Raw genomic sequence first — 20,312 nt, forward strand, 5'->3', positions numbered from 1 at the left:
ATCTGTCGCTGCATAACAATCACCCCAAAGCTTAACAGCTTAAGACAACAAACATTTATTGTCTCACAGATTCTACCGTGCAGGAGTTTGGGCTGGGCTTGGCTGGTTGTGTCGTGGTCTCTCATGAGATTACAGTCAAGGTGTGGGTCAGGGCTGGAGTATCTCAATCACATGACTGTTGGTGGAGGCCTTGGCTTTTCACTGCGTGGACCTCCCATCGGGCCACTTGGGTGTCCCAGTGACATCCTCACTTCCCACAAAGCCGGCGATCCCAGAGAGACCAAGGCAGAAGCCACAATGTCTTTAATCTCATCTCAGTAGTCACACACCATCACTTCACTCACATTCTGTTGATCACAATCCAAGCCTTCAGTGTGGGAGAATCAACACAAAGGGCTGAGTACCAAGAGACAGGGATCATTGGGGGCCATCTGGGAGTCTGGCTACCACAGAGGGCCTGGCAATAATGGTGAGGATGATGACTTAGGTGAGGAACAAAGTATCATCAAGTTTCATCCTTGTATGATAACCATTTTGCAAATCATAAAAGAGTTGAATAAAGTTTCTCCCAATAGGTGGCAGTGCTTTTCCACACTGACCTTCGTTCATTAAATAAGTATGTATGGATCACCCGCCTTGTGCCAGCTATTGTCCTAGGTGCTGAGAAGACACGTGCCTACCCGTGCAGAGCTTACAGGTAGGTGAATCACCTCTTGTGTTAGAGCATAAAAAAGTATCTTGTTTGTGATAGAGACGAGAACAGCTCTGGGGACTGGGGTACATAGAGAAGGGTTGCTGTGCCAGGAGGGTTCTTGAGTGGCAAAGCAATATGGAATTGAGGAAGGGTGACAGGACCAGGGTGGCTCAACATGGACAGAGTGGGTATGTCCCAGATAACGAAGAGCCTCGAGCTAAGCAAAGGATATGGGACACATTCTAGAATGTATGGGAAGCTACTGAAGAGTTTTAAGCCGGGGAGGCTTTACCTATCGGGGTTCTTAGTTCTGAGCAATAGAGGCTGACTCTGACTAAGTAGAAGAAAAACACATTAAAAGGATACCGGGTAGCTCGGGGATTCTGGGGAAGTGACTCCAAGTTAAGCTTCCAGGAATGACGCTCAGAACCACCCTGAAGAACTGGCCTGATGAGGAAACTCTCATGACTGGGATTGCTGCTGCCGCCCTACCCCACCCTGGAGGAAGCTGCTGTCACCGCTGCCAGGAACCGCTGAGGAATGGCGGCCACCTTCAAATGCCACATGTTTTTACACCAACAAAATGCCAAGCGTCCAAAAGAGCCTGTTTCCTTACCTTGCTCACTTCTAAATCAAAGGCTCATGGGCTGCATCTGATTGAGGGAAGAAACTGAGACCTGGCTGCAAAGGAGACTGGAATTTTGGGTCTGAACTCTTCCCTTGAGGAAGTGTGACTTATAATAGTCGGATTTCCCCAAATGTAGGAAGGCTGCACAAAAGACGATAAGAGGCCGTGAGTCTGACAGGTGTGTACCACAAGGGGCATGGGTCAGATCTGAAGTGTGAATCTATCACTGGTGGAATACGGGAGATGTATTAGGTCAGGATTTCTCAACCTCAGCACTGTTGACGTTTGGGCCTCACAAGCCTTTGCTGTGGAGAACTGTTCTGTGCCTTGTAGGATATTTAGCACCATCCCCGATGTCTATCAGCAAAACGCCAGTATAACCACACCTTTGGTTGTGAGAACCAGAGATGTCTCCAGACTTTGCCAAATATCCCCTATCCCCTAGGAGGAGAATTGCCTTGAAAACCATTAGACCAGAAACCAGCCCAGTTAGGAGGCTCTCTTGGTAACTGAGAGAAGAAGGAACTGGTGGCATGACAGTGGGAATGGAGACAATGGGATGGGCAGGGAAGATGGTTCAGAGACAGAAATCACAGAACCTGGAAAATGGCTATATTTGGAGGCTGTGTCAGGATATAGCTTTAGCTACTTGAACAGAGATCTGACATAACAGTGACCTAAGCAAGATATAAGTTTATTTCTCTCAGAAATAATATTCTTGGAGGAAGTAGTGCAAGGCTAATATGGTGTCCATCTTTAGAGACCATCTACCACGGTCTACCTCTTAGTACTACATAAACCTGTAAAAATGAAATAGTAAAAACTAATATTATCAGGCGAGTATTCTGTAAAGATTCAGTGAGATAATACCTTTTGGTTTTTGTTCTAAACTACTAAGCCTGTGGTAATTTGTTAGGACAACAATAGAAAACTAATCCACCTGGGATCTTCATCTCAATCCTTTGCCCAATAGAGTGTAACCACTAGGATGGAGGAAGCAATCCAACCGCAGGAGTGAAGGAGGGTCCTGGAGAACCAGAGCATGTCCAAGGCACAGCCAAGATTTAAGGTACTCTGGAGGACAGTCCTTCAAAACCTCAAAGGTGGGCTTCCCTGGTGGCGCAGTGGTTGAGAGTCCGCCTGCCGATGCAGGGGACACGGGTTCGTGCCCCGGTCCGGGAAGATCCCACATGCCGCGGAGCGACTGGGCCCGTGAGCCATGGCCGCTGAGCCTGCGCGTTCGGAGCCTGTGCTCCGCAGCGGGAGAGGCCATAACAGTGAGAGGGCCGCGTACCGCAAAAAAAAAACCTCAAACGTCCATGAGAATGTTATATGTCTCTCAACTGTCTCTCAACTGTCTCCCTCCATGAGAATTTGTTTTTCTCTTTTGCAGGATGTCACCTTAATGTCTGCAAGCAACAGGCACTGCAACTTTCAGAGAGTTCAGAAAAATTTTTTTTTTCTTTTTTGCGCCACCAGGGAAGCCCTCTTTTTTTTTAAATGGACCGTTTCATAGAATATTACAAAGGGGTGATGTCACTCTTCCTTGGGAATCCATTCATTGGTTCTCTGCAGGCTTTTTTTTTAATTGAAGTATAATTGATTTTACAGTGTTGTGCCATCTCTGCTGCACAGCAAAGCGACTGAGTTATACACATATATACATTCTTTTTTTATATTGTAGGGTTTTTTTAATGTTTTATTTTAGAACAGTTTTAGACTTACAGAATTATTGTGAAGACTTATATACCACATACCCAATTTTCCCTATTATTAACATCTTAGATTAGTATAACACATTTGTCACTATCAATGGATTAATATAGATATCTTTATTAACTGAAATTCATACTTTATTGAGATTTTCTCGGGTTTTCCCTAACGTCCTCTCTCTGTTCCAGGATCCCATCCAGGATGTCACATTACATTTAGTAGTCATGTCTCCTAGGCTCCTCTTGGTTGTGACAGTTTCTTAGACTTTCCTTGTTTTTTATGACCTTGACAGTTTTGAGGAGTACTGGTCAGGTATTTTATATAGTGTCCCTCATAGCAATAGTGCATGCTGTCAGGATGACTCCTCACATTTGATGTTAACCCAGATCACTTGGCATCTCCACTGTAAAGTTACTCCTTTTTCTCCTCTTTATATTGTACCCTTTGGATGAAAATGTGGAGCCCACACTTAAAGAGTAGGAGTTATACCCTCCCTCTTTAGGGGCTGAGTATCTATATAAATCATTTTAATTTCTACACAGATTTGTCTATTCTCTATTTATACAGTCATTTATTTATATCAATTTAGACATATTTATTTTATACTTTGGCTTATAGTGCAACACTACTCCATTTATTTTGTTGCCAGATTGTTCTAGCTTTGGCCATTGGGAGATCTTGCAGTTGGCTATTTGACATCATTGAGGATTTTTTTTCATTTGTTTCGTTCCGTTTTTGAGCATTTTCTTCCTGGCACTATAAGATGCTCCAGGATCATTTTGTGTATATCCTGTGCCAAACCCAGAATCAGCCATTTTCCCAAGGAACCCTAGTTCCTTTTTATTGGAAAATGGTATTAGAAGCCAAGATCTGGGGCCAGGTGTGTCCATTGCTATTGGGCTGGTGTTGCTTCTAGCCCTTCTCAGCTGACAGAGCAAGGAGATACATACAGGTGTATACTGTTTCTATACGTAACTGTCTATGTCTGTATTAAGCTAAGCATGAGTTCATTCTGATGTCTTCGACTCTAATCCATTACCACATGGATCAGTTCTGGCCTCCTCCCTTGCTCATCTGTAACCTCTGGCCTCCACCATCTACCATCCATTTACTTAATTGTTCAATTCCAGTGGACAGGTATAGTGGTTTCAGAATTGTGAACCCATACCCCTGTGGGAAACGACATTATTAACTAGGGTACAGTGCTTAAACAACAGTTCCTGTTGCCTTTAGTCTTACAGACTCCATTCACTCCTGAAGTTATGTAGGTCCGTACCTTATTCCCCCACCCCCTTCAGCAAGGTCGTTTTGCACATTTGTACTACATTTAGGTTCTTTTGTCACATTCTGCATACCATCCTGGATCCCTCAATCTCCTAAGTGATTTTTTAACACATACATTTTTTACATATATTAAGGTTTACTCTTTGATCTGTAAAGTTCTATGGGTTTCAACAAATGCTTAATGTCTTGTTTCACCATTACGATATCAGACAGAATACTTTCAGCAACCTAAAAAACCGTTTGTGCTTCAACCTCCTCTACTACCACCAACCCCTGGAAATTACTGACCTCTTTACCATCTCTTGAGTTTTGCTTTTTCCAGAATATCATATAATTGGAATCAATTATGTATGTAGCATTTTATGGCTTCATGACATGCTTCTTTCACTTAGCAATATGCATGTAAAATTAATCCATGTCTTTTTGTGGCTTCATAGCTCATTTCTTTTTTTGTTGTTTTGTTTTTTTGGTTTTTTTTGCGGTACGCGGGCCTCTCACCGCTGTGGTCTCTCCCGTTGCAGAGCACAGGCTCCAGACATGCAGGCCCAGTGGCCATGGCTCACGGGCCCAGCCGCTCCGTGGCATGTGGGATCTTCCCGGACCAGGGCACGAACCCGTGTCCCCTGCATCGGCAGGCGGACTCTCAACCACTGCGCCACCAGGGAAGCCCCATAGCTCATTTCTTTTTAATGCCGGATAGCATTCCACTGTATGGATGTACCACAGTTTATTCATCCACCTATTGAAGGTTGCTTCCATTTGGGGGCAATTGTGTATAAAGCTGCTAGAAACATTTGTGTTTGTGCAGGTTTTTATGTGGACCTAAGTTTTCCTATCAGTAGGATAAACACCTAAGAATACTACTGCTATGTCATATGGTAAGACTAGGTTTAGTTTTGTATGAAAGTACCAGACTTTTCCAAAGTGGAAAACATTTTTCATTCCCATCAGCAATGAATGAGAGCTCCTACTGCTTTGTATCCTCACCATCAGTTTGTATTGTCAGTTTTTTTAAAAAAAATTTAGCCATTCTAAGAGGTGTATAGTTGTATGTCATTGTTTTAATTTGCAATTTCTAATGGCAATGCCAAGCATCTTTTCATATGCTTATATGCCATCTATATATCTTCTCTGGTGAGGTATCTGTTCAGATCTTCTGCCCACTTTTAATTAGGCTGTTTGTTTTCTTATTGTTGAGTTTCTGTTTGTTTTCTGAATGTAAATCAAATTTCGGTGCATGACAAAAACCCTTTATAATCTAGCTAGAAACCTCTTTCTTCAATCTGCCCAATGATCCCTGAAGACTACTCACACTGCGCTACTCCAAAAAGCCTCTCCTCCTCCCCTTTATATCCTCTTGCACCAAGTCAGTTTGCCTCTGTGCTTTTACACAAGCTTATCCTTCTACCTGGAAACCTTTCCTACCCTTCTTTTAAGCAGAGTGTGTTGCTCCTTCCTTTTGTTCTGAGAGCACTTGGAACATCCTTTTCAATGTTAACCATCCCATCATAGTGCAATTATTTGTGCACCAGGCTTTCTCCAATCCTAGGTTACGAGTTTCTCAAGGGGAAAAGGCAGGTCTTATCCATCTTCAACAGCACTCGACCCCCAGCTCCAATGTGAGGGCTGGTTAAGCAAGATTCAGAATGACATAAAGATATCCATGCTTATCTCTGAGTTCTTCATATATCTGTTTGGAAGAGTAAGATCCTCATTCTGTCTCTACCAGAGAAAGTCAGGTTGGCCTCAGTTTCGCTGTTTTCTTACAAATCCAATCCACTTTCTTGAATCTTGAGCTTTAATCTACATACCCATAGTTCTTGCCCTTTAGGGTGTCTCAGAATTACCTGGAGGGCTTTTTAAAACACGGATTGCTGAATCCCATCTCCAGAGTTTCTAATTTAGCAAGTCTGGACAGGAGCTTGAGAATTTGCATTTCTAATGGTTTCCAGATGATGCTACTATGAAACCACACTTTGGGAACCACTGGTTTATGCCATGTGTTCTTGCCGTGGTTGTTCTGGGTTTTTCTAACACTTAGAAAAGACTTTTGAGGTAGCTGTGCTTGGTGAGAAATTGAAATGGGCTTTTCAAAATGTTGTGAGTTGAAATGAGAGCCATACAAGTTAGAAAAAAACATCTTCAGTAGTTGTTGAAATGATTAAGAATCTATCCATGGACCAGATGAAGATGTCTGGAATGTATTGAAAGAAAGAAAGAAAAATGTCCTTGGAAAGCAAACTAAGTGGACGCACACAGGAGGTAGGGACAAGGCGGGTGGGGGACCTTGAGGATTTTCACCGTTAGATCTGTAAACTTCAGTATTGTTTGAATCTTTTACCAAGAGAATGTTATTCACATATTTATTGGGTAATTAACAAAAGTGTTATTAGGACTACTAGAATCTGATCCTTAGGAGGAGTGACATTTTCTACTGCAAGAGCTAGACAGAATAATATACTTTACTTTCTCGGTTCTCAGTGAAGGCCCATCAGGGGACACTTGGCATAGTCTGGAGACATTTTTGTTACCATTCGGGTAAGAGGGAGTGGTGCTAACATCAGGGTATAGACCAGGGATGCTGCTAAACATCCTACAATACACAGGACAGCCCCCTAAGTCAAAGAACGATGCGACCGAAATGTCAATAGCGCCAAGGTAGGGAAATCCTTGTCTCGTGGAATTGGGCTCACACCAGTGATTCTCAGACATTTCAGAGATGTATCACACTCTCTTGGTTCCACAAGATTTCTCATGTCTCATAAAAGTTATAGGAAAGTACATTTAAATTTTAGCATGAATTTAAATTCACTTTGAACTGCAAAAAATAAAAAGTAACTCCCTTTTAAATAACCAACAATAAGTGAAGGTTCAGTGGGTAAGTGGGGTTGTTTATTTTTCAAAACCAGGAGGGAGTCACTGCCATAAACCATTCCAGAGTGTGATTGGTGGGAGAGGCCATGGTCTGAGTCAGTCATCAGTGCCCACCCAGAAACGTCATCACACAGACATCAGGGGCGTATGGCCTGGGACCGAGCTGGGAAGAGAGGGAGAAATGCTGCCAGGCAATAGGGTGATTCTGCCTGATGTCTCCCTAGCCCTTCCAGAGCGAACTGTAGAATCACTGCTCTCTCTCAAGAACTACACTAATTCCAGGCAGTTTCCTCTGGTCAGTAATAATCTAGCAATTTCAAACAAACACATATATCTATGTTACTCAGATTCAATTAGCAGCTCAGAAAACCAGATGTGTTGCCTAGCAACAGCATCCTTCTCTCTCCTCACCTTCCACATCCCCTAGACTGTGGGTTGCCCTTTTGTGACCTTCCTAAAACAGGCAGCTTAGCATAGTGGTTAAGAGCCTCCCAAAAGTAACTTAACCATAAAAGTAATCTTAACCATAAAAGTAATCTTAACAATAGTGGTTCCTAGACTCCCAGAAATGGAACACCTGGGTCCTGAATCCTGGCTCCACAAACTAGCTGTGATGCCTAAACTTAGGCAAAATTACTTAACCTCTCGGTTTCCTTATCTATAAAATGGAAATAATATTATTACCTCGAACAGTCTTGGTGGGGATTTAATGAGTTCAAATACAGATGATGCCCAGAGCATAACAAACACTCAATAAATGTTAGCTCTTATTTTTCTCTACCTCTTATATCCCTCTTCAGGGTTTCCTTTTAACCAGATTTCATCAATACAAAATGTTAGGGGATGGTGAGGGATGGGAATTCACAGTATTTTTTGCCCTAAAACTGCTTTATCTGGCTCATCCCCTCGTATACACAGAATCCCTGTTCCCTTGCACTTTTGTCTCCCACAAAGAATAACAATTTGTTTCCAAGCTCAGAAAAAGTCTTATATTCAGATAGCTTCTTTCTATACAGGAATAGCCCAGACATTCTAGAAACCAAGAACTAGGATGCTCCGTTCCTGTATCTTTCTTTAATGAAGATTCTAGCTAGTTGATTATAATTTTTCTTTTGGAGTATTAATTAAAGGTACCCCCTTGATCTGCAGAGACTGATGTACTGTCAGCCGTTAATAAGTGAAATAATTAAGCTTGCATTCTAGATTATCATCGTGAGTAGGCTGGATAAGTAGGAGTTCCCAGCAAATCTTTAATTAAATCTGAAAAACTAAAACTAAAATAAATAACGCAACTGGATATAGTGCTGCTGGCTTTTTTTTTTTTTTTTTTTTTTTTTGCTGTACGCGGGCCTCTCACTGTTGCGGCCTCTCCCGTTGCGGAGCACAGGTTCCGGACGTGCAGGCTCGGCGGCCATGGCTCATGGGCCCAGCCGCTCCGTGGCATGTGGGATCTTCCCGGACCGGGGCACGAACCCGTGTCCCCTGCATCGGCAGGCGGACTCTCAACCACTGTGCCACCAGGGAAGCCCAGCTTTTGTTGTTTTTAATGACAAATTTGCCAAATTTACCTGAAAACAATTCCTTGAACAGAAAGTAAGGCTTGAGTTGATTTCTAAGACCCCTTTCAAATAAGATAAAACAGACCAGCTGTAATCTCTTCTTCTATCTTTGTTTCTTAAACTTCAATTATCTGAGCACCTTTTCCCAAAATTATCCCGTGTCCCACATGAGCTGTACTAATTATTTATTTTTCCCCATAAGTCAACCCAAATCTTAAAGTGTATGTAAATTTGTTTGAAAGGAAAAGCTATATAAAGGGAAAACTTTTGTTAATTTCCAAATAGAGGGTAAATGTAAAAAGTAAATATCATGAAAATTAAACTTTGTACATTTCTTTAAAATAAAAGTTGTTTAAAATATCTTTTAAATTATTAATTGAAAATAGTAATGGGGAAATACAAGTAATAATGCATCTAATTTATTGACACTGTAGGAAAAATTTAATATGTGCTAGTTCACTTAGTTTAATTTTTATAATGACTCTTCAAAGTAAATGTGATCCCCACTTTTACAGAAGATTCTCTGAAACTCAAAGGAAAGAAGTAAATTGCCCAAGATCCCAGAGTTGGGGTGGGCAGGGCAGGTCCATGTGAGGCCAGAGCTCTCAAGGACTGCAGGATGGGGTCCCCCCACCATTTTAAATCCTCTCCCCTCTCCTTCATCCAGGCCACCCTTCCCAAGATTTCTCCTGAAATCCTGTGCCCAAAGTCCTAAGTTACACACCAATGACAGGTTTTCACCAAGATGTGGTTGGACTTTCAGGCCTTTTGTGCCAAAAAGAAAAATTAATATTTACATCAGAAAAAGATACTGTTATTTTACAATTTTCAGCGTCCTTTTAAGTCGAGCAGATTCTTATGCAGCTGGTTAATGAGTATGAGATGGAAACAGGAGGCTGGGCAAGAGCTATTTCTGACCGAGAAAAGAAAAGGGGGTGGGAGAGAAGTAGGGGAGCAGGGGAGGAAGGTAGAGGTAAGAAGCTGCTCTGGGGAGGAGAGATGAGACAGAGACAGAGAGAGAGAAGAGGGAGAGAAGAGGGGAGAAGGTGATGCTGCCGCTCAGGGAAGACTCAGAGGAAAAGACAGAAATATTTAGAGGTACTTTATGAATTTTTTTCCATGTGCTGTGTCATGTCATTCATCTTCTTCCATGTCTGGTTCTGGTGTGTTTTTTTTCTAATACATTAAAAATAATCACAATACAACATCAAGTGTTTATCTGTGTATCACCTGAAATTATCCCGCACCCCTCCTGTAGCACAAGCACCACGGGAAACTGCCTCAGATGATCTCACCACTTCTGTGGCTTTAATTCCACCTCTAGCATGATGACTTGGAAATTCATATTTCCAGCTGACCTCTCCCGGGAACTCCAACTACCCACCTGATGCAGCCATGTAGATGTCTAATATCGTTATTTCTGCTCTTGCTACATTCCAGACACACTGGCCCACCTTTGCTGTTCCCTCCACCCTATTCCCTTCAGGGCTTTGCCTGCCTGGCTTCTAATGCTCAGATCTCAGCTCAGATATACCTCCTCAGAGAAGCCTTCCTGGCCCATCCTAACAGAAGAAGCACTTCTCCCCCAGTTACATCACCCTACCAATTACAAGACCACCCCATCAACTACATTCCCTTATTTCCTTCATAGCACGTGACAATCTACACATTTTGGTTTGTCTTGTTGTTTGTTTATTTTATATCTCCATCTGCTAGAAGATAAACTCCATGTGGATATGAATTCTATCTTTTTTACTGAAGAGGAACTTGTACTTAGTAGGTGCCCAGTATTTGTGGATTTAATGAATGAATTAATCTATGATGACTGAGATGACTGACAATAAATGATTCTATGAGGAGAGTGTCTTCAGGCTCCTATCACCATTGATATGGCCACATACTAATAAATAAAGATTTTATAGCACTTTACAGTTTAAAAGCACATTCTCCTAGGTTATTGTTATGGTCTGAATGTTTGTGTCCCTTCAAAATTCATATGCTGAAATCTTAACCCCAAAGGTGATGGTATTAGTAGGTGGGGTTTGGGGGATTAATGCCTTGTAAAAGAGGCCCCAGAGAGACCCCGAGCTCCTTCCACTATGTGAGGACACAGCCAGTGGATCTGGCTATGAATCAGGACGAGGGTCCTAACCAAGACGTGACCATGCTGACTCCTTGATCTTGGACTTCCCAGCTTCCAGAACAGTGAGCAATAAATCTGTTATATATAAGCTATGTCGTCTTAGCTTATACATTTAGCTTAGTTTAGACTGGCCTGTGATAGTTTGATAGCAGCCCAAACAGACTAAGACAGTTATCTGTATCTTTTTTCCACCAGCACCTATCAAGGTAGATACTAATTTTATCCCCACTTTACCCTTAAGAAAACTGAGGTTAAACAGGTATATATAACTGGAGGTACACTAGATGAGAAACCTGTAAAGCTGTCTGAAGTATGGACAATGCCAAGCAAACATACCTGTTGTTCTACCTAGGTTCCCTGAACTCTCCTGGTTTTAGTACCGAAAATCCTACATCCTGGGAAAACCAGGAAGTTGATCACCCTATCTTAAATTGTAAATTTAAGACCTCAGATACTTCATGTAATCAGATCCCTGGCCATCTAAAGTTCAATGACTAAAACATGGGGGATGGGAGTGGGGATGGCATTTAGAGACTAAAGACATCAAGTTCCATAATAGTTGATGAACCCACCTAAACTGCTTTCAAAGGAATTCTGGGAGAGGAAGTCATTAATAACCTGAAAAGGAGCAGACGCTTAGAAATGCCATCTCTGGTCCTACCCTGAAAGATAAAGATGGTAACTAGGTCGGCGTGGCTATCAAGCCTCATGCTTTCAGAATGAATCTGATCCACCAAAAATCCAAAAGGTATTTTGGGCAGTAGTGGCACCACCAACTGCAGGCACCCTGACCGAGGGAAACTGGCTTCCTATCCCAGAGAGGAAAGTTCTTCCTTTCCCAATTCAATACAATTTAACACCTTTTTCAATACATTGGAATTCTTAACTTAAGCATTCTGGTGACGTAGCCATAAAAATTTCACAAGTTTGTGTGTGTGTATGTGTCTCTGTGTGTGTGTGTGTGTGTGTGTGTGTGTGTGTGTGTGTGTTAGAGAGATAATTATTGCATAGGTGGCATTGTTTTCTCATCTAGGTAGAGACTGAAGTATTCATTCAAGTCATTGGGTAATTGAAGTGAAGCAATTATGTGTCACATTTTGAAAGAGGCTTTTTAAAAAAATCCACCCCTAGATGATTTAGACTTAATTATCTTGTCTTTGCAGCAGCTGAGTTCAAGCCTCAAGTGGAAAGCACATCGATTTCAAAGGCAGAGGGAATCAAAGGTGCTCCCCGGCTTTGGATACTTCCTCTGCTTGAGGTAAGAATCATGAACAAACTTCAGGTCTCTGCCACTGCACAGTCTCCCAACGGGAATTACCTTGCTGCTGGAGATGACCCAGATCTGGTAGGACACCTTGAACAGCCCCCTGTCACGTATCCTGAATTATTTTTGTCTGCCTAGGTTTTTCTGTTTTATTTCTTTTTTATGTCACTCACACAGAAGACTAACAGCTCTAAGAAAGAAACAAGAGTTGGTTTGGACTACATGTTTAGTTTTGCATCCTTCAGCAGTGTTAAAAGTGTTGCTCAGTAGTCTGGACTTATTTTTGCCTCCATTCCAGTGGGGCACCCAGCACAGAAAATTCACACTTGTCTCTCAACTGGTGTGGTTCAGATTAAGGAACCGCTGTGATCTCTGTGCTTTGGGACCAGGTCTTAAACCATATCAGTGACCTAGATCCTGCCAAGCAAAGGACCTTCCCATCTGCCTGAATTGTTTAACTTGTTTGTGTTAAGTATAGAGTTTGGGGGGTGAGGGAAGACTTGGTGTAAATTTTCAAGGCCCTTGTCATTAGAGATCTTGGTATAACATCAGATGTGTGTGCTGAATCCCTTGAAATATTCTCCACTTCTGCCCATATTCCATACCTGTTGATATAGACATTTTACCAATGCTATTATTTGTCTTAACTGTTAGGTTGGAATATTCTTATAGACTAGGCTTCTTTAAACCAATTGAATTTAATTTCTCAAACTTTGCCTCTATTTTAAAGGCTACATTTCATTCATTCATCAGTCCTTCTTAATTTTTCCAGAGTCTGTCAAAGCTCTCCTTCATAAGTGGTAATGGTAAGTTGATCTGTCTCAGCAATTTTCTGAGTTGTACTTGAGTGTTCTTATTTCCGGTCATCAAAATGGCTCAAGTAAGAGCCAAGTAATTTACAAGTGTTATTCTGTCTGAACATTGGTATGGCAATGCAGTGACTTCTCAGGTTTCGAATATTGGAAAGAAGCAATTCCTCAGAAGCAACGAAATAGGTAACTTGCTAGCAGGTTTTTAAATCATCTTGGATTCCTTCTTTTAACAGGCAACTTACCCTGCCCTTACTTGTCCGCCAAATTACCTAACCTTTTAGGAGTCATCTCCTGGCTTGACAAGTTTCTATTCCTCCCCTGCCCATAAATTATCATCCTACCCAAACAATTCAACTGACAATTACATTCAATCCGTCCGTTTAGAGCCCAGTAATTTTATTCACTCATAAAATTTCTAGAGGAAAAATATGTGTTTTCTATGTGCAGTTTTGAGTTCCTGGATCTCCATCAAAGCAGACCACTTCAGAAACTTCCTTTAACCAAGAAGTGAAAACAGGTTTTTCGCTGCTGGAAGGGAATTTAAAACTCCATTCGTACCCAAGAAAATACAAAGGGATTTGCACTTTGATGCTTGAAATTTTCCAGATGCTTAATGAATTTTTCCACATATAAGATGGCATCAAGCAACTCCTATTTAAAATTCCCAGATTAAAATGAAAAATCTAGTACTATCAAGTCATTAAATGAAAGAAAACCATAAACACTAGAATTAAGAGCCAAAAGAACAGGTTTGATTCCCAAGAGTCTGACTTATTATGTGATCTTGGACAGGTCATTTGGACTCTCTAAGCTTCTGTGTCCACATGTCTAAAATGGGGGGAGGATGATAGTATTGTCGTGAGTTTTGTGAATGGTGAAGAAATACAAACTTATTATTTTAATTGTTGTTCCATTCACAAGTGATACCTCTGCTTTGGTTTATTGTGCTTTTTCACTGTAGAAATGGAGAGCTATTTATATGATGGTTTGGTTTTCTCATTTCTTTCAACATTTTCTAGAACCTTCCTTAGTTCACCAGAATCTCGTAAGCCAGTCGGTTGGTCAGTTAGCAAATATTTATTGATATATGCCAGGCAGAGACATAATTTCTACCTTACTTTGCATACAGTCTAATGGATATAGACTTTTTGGTCTAACATTCTTTCCCATTGCTTTCCACTACTCTGAAAATATTTTCCTCTTTTAAAAAATCCCCCTCTTGTGATAACCTATAATGGAAAATAATCATATATATATATATATATATATATATATATATATATATAACTGAATCGCTTTGCTGTACACCTGAAACTAACACAATATGGTAAATCAACTATACTTCAATAAAGAATTTCTCTCTTATGCCTGCCTAGGCAGGACACATCCATTTACAATTCTTTGCCTACAGTGATATTAGCATGACTACACATCAGTATGGCTCACCATTTGTTAAAACGTGGAAATACTTCTATACCAGTTGGTAAATAGCCACTAATCTAAGCCCCAGGAGTGTTCCTCTCACTCCCACAATCCCATCCATCTCTACCTATCCCCCTCTCAAGGACCCTGGACCACTCCCAGGACAACTAAAGGATCAAGGAAGGCCTAGAACAGATGCAAACTGGACCTAACTTCTGCATCCATTCTGAGTATAAGGTGTTGTTGATCTCACCCTGCCTCCCAGAATGTGGAGGACTTCACACTTGTTTATCCCACTCCTCACATTTCCTCCAGCCCTCAGATTACTCGTTGCTTGATCAGAGACCCTCCTCTCCTACTGGAATTCCTTCCCCTCAGCTCTCACTCTCATTCCTCAGTGTTGTCTTCACCCTGAGGCTGCCCAGCTTCTTCCTGTAGACTGTCCTTTATTACCCAAACCAACTCCATAGAGCTGAGACATCACACTGAATGCATAAGGCCATAGCAGTTTTAAAATATTGAAAGACCTCAGTATCTAATAGTAAGTAGTCACTACTCAGAGTCCCCCACCCCAGCCCCCAGCGTAGGCCAGCCACACTGGCCACCCCTCCAAGACTTCCTCTGTGCTGCCCACGATCCGGTACCTAACCTCTCCGATCCTGCTCCAGAACTGTGGCCAACATCTGTTCTGATGGGTAAATGTGCCCCGCTAGTGCATAAGTGCTCTGTTAACCACCTCTGCAAAGAACCATAATATAATGTAGAGTGAAATGAGGGCTATTCCTTTACTTATGATTCATTGATTCCTTCTACCAGGACTTATCAATCACTCACTGTGTCCAAGACACCAAGCAAGCCAGGCTCTAAAACCTCCAAACCTGATGAGTCCTTTGCCCTCATGGCACTTACATTCTGGTAGGGGAGACTGACAATAAGTAAAAAATAAACATAGACGTGTGAATAAATATATATTTTGACTGAGGGTTCAGAAGGAAATGAGATTAGCTTAGGGAAGTCAGAAATGGCTTCAGAAAGAAGGCTATGGTTACAATGGACCTTAAGGATGCACAGGGTTTCTGCAGGCCTGAGTAAAAGGGAACAGCATAAGCATGGATATTAGTCAGGAAACATGGGGTGAGTTTGGGAACTTGTCTGGACAGGGATGGGCAGGGGGCGGGATTATACGGAGGAGGCTTCTGGGAGATCAAGTGAGAAATGTAAACAGGTTGACTGAGCCAGCCTCTTCTCACACCTGAAGATGGATTCATGAACTACAGAACAGACACGTCAAGACCCTAATTCTCAACCTCATGGCCGTCTAGCAAAACGCCCTCATGAGCATTCACCAGTCTGAGCATAGGTCCACTGAACGAGTGGGGCAGCTTGTGCGCTAGACAAAATGCCGACACAAGGGATGAGTGGAGCCTCCTTTTCTCTCCCCACCAGGCTGGATACACTAGTGTGGGATTTTCCTAGAACACTTTCTTCTGGCCCCACTTTGTGCCAGAGGCTGGTATATCTCCAGAGGGCACCTTTTCTCATTTCACACAAAAGCGCAAGATAGGCTAGCAATAGCCCTACTCGGACACTCCCTCCCTTGACCAGACTGCTCTGCTCCTTCCAAATAAATTCTCTGGAACACCTCTTCGTCTGCATTATCCCTTTCCTACCTCTCTGGCCTTACCCGAGAGCACACACAAACCCCTTTATCAAACTTCTTGCTTATCTTGGCCAAGCACAGACGCTCACACTCTCTCTCTCTCTCTCTCTCTCTCTCTCTCTCTCTCTCTCTCTCTGTGTGTGTGTCTCTCACACACACACCCCTCCTACAATGACCTTTGCCTTCATCTAGACTGCTCCTGAGTCCCAGCCCCTCTATGCATCCTTCCCTGCCCAGCTGGCCTGACTCCTTGCTCTGTCTAAATGCACAGCTCCTACAGCTTCCTCTTCCCTGACCACACCCACAAATGCTTCCCTGATTTGTTTCATGTTTGTGTGTTAACTCCATGGGTATCTGTGTGAATGCAGTAAGGATAGCTCACCCAGCTTGTAAACTCCCAGAACTAGAAACAAGGCCTGTAAATGTATTACTCACTCAGCTGTGAGTCTCATTAAAAGAAACCTATGTCACTGTTGCTGTTGGTACCTCTGCTTCATTCATCAAGAAAATGGAGTGACATTAATTCATCAAGTCCATTCATTCAATAAGTATACATTGAACACTTACTCTGTGTCAAGCTCTAGGAATATAACAGTGAACAAGATGTGGCCTTTCTCCTTGGAGAAGATGTTTATTAAGTTTTTCCATGTGTCTACTATGTGCCAGGCATTGTACTAGACTCTGGAGTTATAGAAGTAAGATAGACAAATAAAGACAATCACATTGCAGGATGGTACATATTAAGATCAAGGACTGCACTGAGTACTGTGGAACCTCAGAAGGCATACCTGGCCCACTTCATGGTTTCAAGGAAGAGACATTCATTCATTCATTCAATCAATCAATCAATATTTACCCATTAATTATACTACATAAAAGATGTAGTATATGCTACATCTTATAGTAATTAAGTAATTTATGTTAGTAAATTATACTAACATAAAGATATTAAAAAAAAATATTTGCCCATTGCCTACTGTGTGCCAGTCGCTGTTCAAGGTGCTGAAGTGAGGAAGTCCTTCACCATGAAGCCTAAAAATTCCAGTAGGAGAGACAGAAAATAAATAAGATCTGTAGACTATACTAGGTGATGACAAGTGCTTTGGAGAAAAGTAAAGCAAGGGAAGCATGGGGAATATCGAGGTCATGGGGGAGGGTGTTTCGTATAGAGTGGTTAGGAAAGGCTTCACTGAGACAACACTCAAGATACCTGAAGAAAGTGAAAGGCCCAGCCATGTGGTTATCTGGAGGGTGACTCTGTCAGGCAGAGGGCACAATAAGTGCAGAGACCTGGGGTACAGGCTGCTTAGAGTGATAGGAAAGATCAAGTCAGCCGGTGAGGCTGGGGCCAGGTGAGCCAGGCGTGTGTGCTAAGGAAGGTCATCGAGGAGGTAGAGGTGTGGGCAGGGCAGGGCCTTGCAGTTGGTGGAAGGTCTTTGGCTTTTATGCTGAGTAAGATGGGGAACCACTGGAGGGTTTTAACAGGAAAGGGGGTGGGATGATGAGGTCTGACTTTCATTTTCCAAGGCCCACTCTGGTGTGGAGAACAGCCAGAAGGGGGCAAGGGAACCTGAGAGACCAGTAAGGAGGCAGTTGTAAACATCCACATGAAATGATACTGGCTGGTGTAGTGCCTGGAGGGATAGTGGTGGAAGAGGTGGGGCTGCCTCCAAGTCCATCGTGTGTCAGAATGGCCTGGTGAGGGGAGCTTTCACAGAGGGAACATGGGAGCAGGCCCTGGAGGATGCATTCACCAGACAGATGTGGGTATGTGACCCAGAGGCAGAGAGACAGAGAAAGAGATGTATGTGCATGTGTGTTTACATTGGGAGGGTTATCGAAAAAGCCCTCAATCATGAGAGAACTGACAAATTGAAGAATAGCAAATAGCTCAGTGTGGCCAGCTCAGAACACTACCACTTAGACAGGAGGAGAGCTAGGAGCTTGGAAGAAGTTTGGAGCCAGTTGTGAGCGGCCTTGATTGCCATGCTAAGAGCTTAGACCTGTCTGTCCTGTGGGCCAAGGAGAGTCATCAAGGATCTTTAAGCAGATAAGTGGTTGCCTCACATCCACTGAGGCCACCTTTCCAAACTACTGACTCATTTGTTCTAAAACTCAAGAATTCCCCCATCCCACCCCCATTATCCTTCCCAAGGCATATCCAAATTGCTATATTTTTGTAAGGCTCTTGTATTGCATTGCATTATATCTTACTGTGTTACAATCATCTGTGTGTGTATGTCTGATTCACCCACTATTCTGTGGGAAGCAAAGGTCAGGGGCCACACATAGGTCATCTCTACATCCTCAGCACCTAGAACACGTTCCAGTGTGTTCAATAAATGATTACTGGATGGATGGATGGATGGAGCAAGTTCTGGAAGTAAGCAATGAAAGTGAGAAAGCCTAGAAATGCTAGATGGAATTGGCCAATGAAAAAGTTAAGAATAATAAAGGGACTATAAATGTTGACTAATTGCAGATGTGTACAAAGATGGTCCAAGTCCTCTGGGGATGTTTCCTCCTGTGGAATCTCTACATCTCATCCGCTCAGACCATTTACCCTGGAATCAAGGCGAGGGCTACTCAGAGAGCTCTGGACTATGGTGAGTTGGATGCTTTCAGAAGCCAGGCTGTACTCACCTCCCAGGTGTAGTCTGTGACCCAAAATCCAGAAGCTCAGACTGGTCTGTCTCATGACTGAGACAAGCTCTACAGTGGGGTGATCCAGAGCTACTAAGATGGCTGGGGGAAAGGTGTTGTCTAAAAAATAATCACCTTAACAATAGGCATATCCAAACATCGTCACAGATTCATATTTTCCCTCTCTCTCTCCCCCGCACATGCATACACAATGAACATCTTAGAGCATATAAAGTACTTGGAACAGAATCTCACAGTAGCAAATACCCAACAAATATTACCTACTGTTATTTTCACATATGTGAACAGACACCTCCACAGTTGCTAATGTCCCCACGTTACAGATGAGGAAAGTGAAGGACAGAGAGATTTTGTAACTTGCGGAGTCACACAGCTAGTAAGTGAGTGTTGGGATTCAAACCTAGGCTGTCTGATAGTGCCTTCGGTTCCATCGTTCCATCCTTTACATTCTCTCTTTACTTCTCCATATTACAGTATTATTCACAGTATTATAGAGGATAAAATCTGCTCTTCTTAATCTCCAAAAAGGATAGGATAAGTGGAAGTGAGCTTAAGCTGTGAAGGAAGGGGTATAAGCAAAACTTCCTCCTTGAGAAGGTAAAAATGAAAAGATCATTCTTCATTACTAAGTTACTTTTCTCAAGCTCTTTAATGTGGAAGAGGGCTCTGTTTCTCCACGAGCTCAGAGAAATGTGTTCTGTGGTGCTATTATATTAAGATGGGTTTATTCCAGGATTAAACAAAAGCAGTGGTTGCTAACCTTTTTGGAGTGCTGGGATCCTTTGAGAATCTGATTAAAATGTGAACCCTGGGGCTTCCCTGGTGGTGCAGTGGTAAAGAGTCCACCTGCCGATGCAGGGGACACGGGTTCGTGCCCCGGTCCGGGAGGATCCCACATGCCACGGAGCGGCTGGGCCCGTGAGCCATGGCCGCTGAGCCTGTGCGTCCGGAGCCTGTGCTCCGCAACGGGAGAGGCCACAGCAGTGAGAGGCCCGCGTACTGCAAATAAAAAAATAAAATGTGAACCCTGGAAAATTTTCCCCTAAAAAATGAGATAGATACACATACACATGACCCACTCACAATCTTTCATTAGAATTTCAGGGGCTTCAAGTGTTCCCAGCAGTCCATGGACCTCCAGTCCAAAATTCCTGAATTTAAAGAATCTAGGAGGGAAAAAGGACAATGTAGAGTAACTTTCTGGAACCGGCCATCAGGCATAGATTCTGGAGTCAAATCGCCCAGATTTGACTACTGGCTCCCCCAGTTCTTAGCTGTGTGACTTAGGCAAGGATTAACCTCTTTGAGGCTCAGTTTCTTCATCTGTGAAATTGGATAACGATGATACTTTGTACTTTTCCTATAACACTGTCCTGTGTTAACATTCTCCCGTGCTGTTAGCTCTGGGTTCTTGGACAAGTTTACTAGCCTCTCTGAGGACCAGTGTCTTCTTCTGCAAAGTAGGGACAATAATAACCACCTTGTTAGAATCCTGTTTTCTCAGTATCTAAGAGCATGGCTTACTTAATAAATTTAACTTGTGTGTTTAATGATATTGTGCCATCATCATCTTTGTTATCCATAAACATTTTCTT

General features: G+C 42.5%; 1 protein-coding gene across 4 annotated transcripts in view; it reads left to right on the plus strand.

Annotated features, from left to right (window-relative positions):
• The first annotated feature begins 110 nt into the window (after positions 1 to 110).
• BPIFC (BPI fold containing family C) overlaps positions 111 to 20,312 on the plus strand; it is a 54,303-nt gene continuing 34,101 nt past the window's right edge. For 2 of the 4 annotated variants that reach the window (XM_060166830.1, XM_060166834.1), the window contains exons 1-5: positions 111 to 487; positions 576 to 697; positions 12,059 to 12,153; positions 12,932 to 12,965; positions 18,536 to 18,659. In XM_060166830.1, the coding sequence (XP_060022813.1) occupies positions 12,963 to 12,965; positions 18,536 to 18,659 (127 nt within the window). In that variant the 5' untranslated portion in view covers positions 111 to 487; positions 576 to 697; positions 12,059 to 12,153; positions 12,932 to 12,962. The remainder of the gene's footprint in view (positions 488 to 575; positions 698 to 12,058; positions 12,154 to 12,931; positions 12,966 to 18,535; positions 18,660 to 20,312) is intronic. The other 2 variants (XM_060166831.1, XM_060166832.1) reach the window with 2 other exon arrangements.

This window comes from Lagenorhynchus albirostris, chromosome 11, assembly GCF_949774975.1.
Source record: "Lagenorhynchus albirostris chromosome 11, mLagAlb1.1, whole genome shotgun sequence".
Lineage (NCBI taxonomy): Eukaryota > Metazoa > Chordata > Mammalia > Artiodactyla > Delphinidae > Lagenorhynchus > Lagenorhynchus albirostris.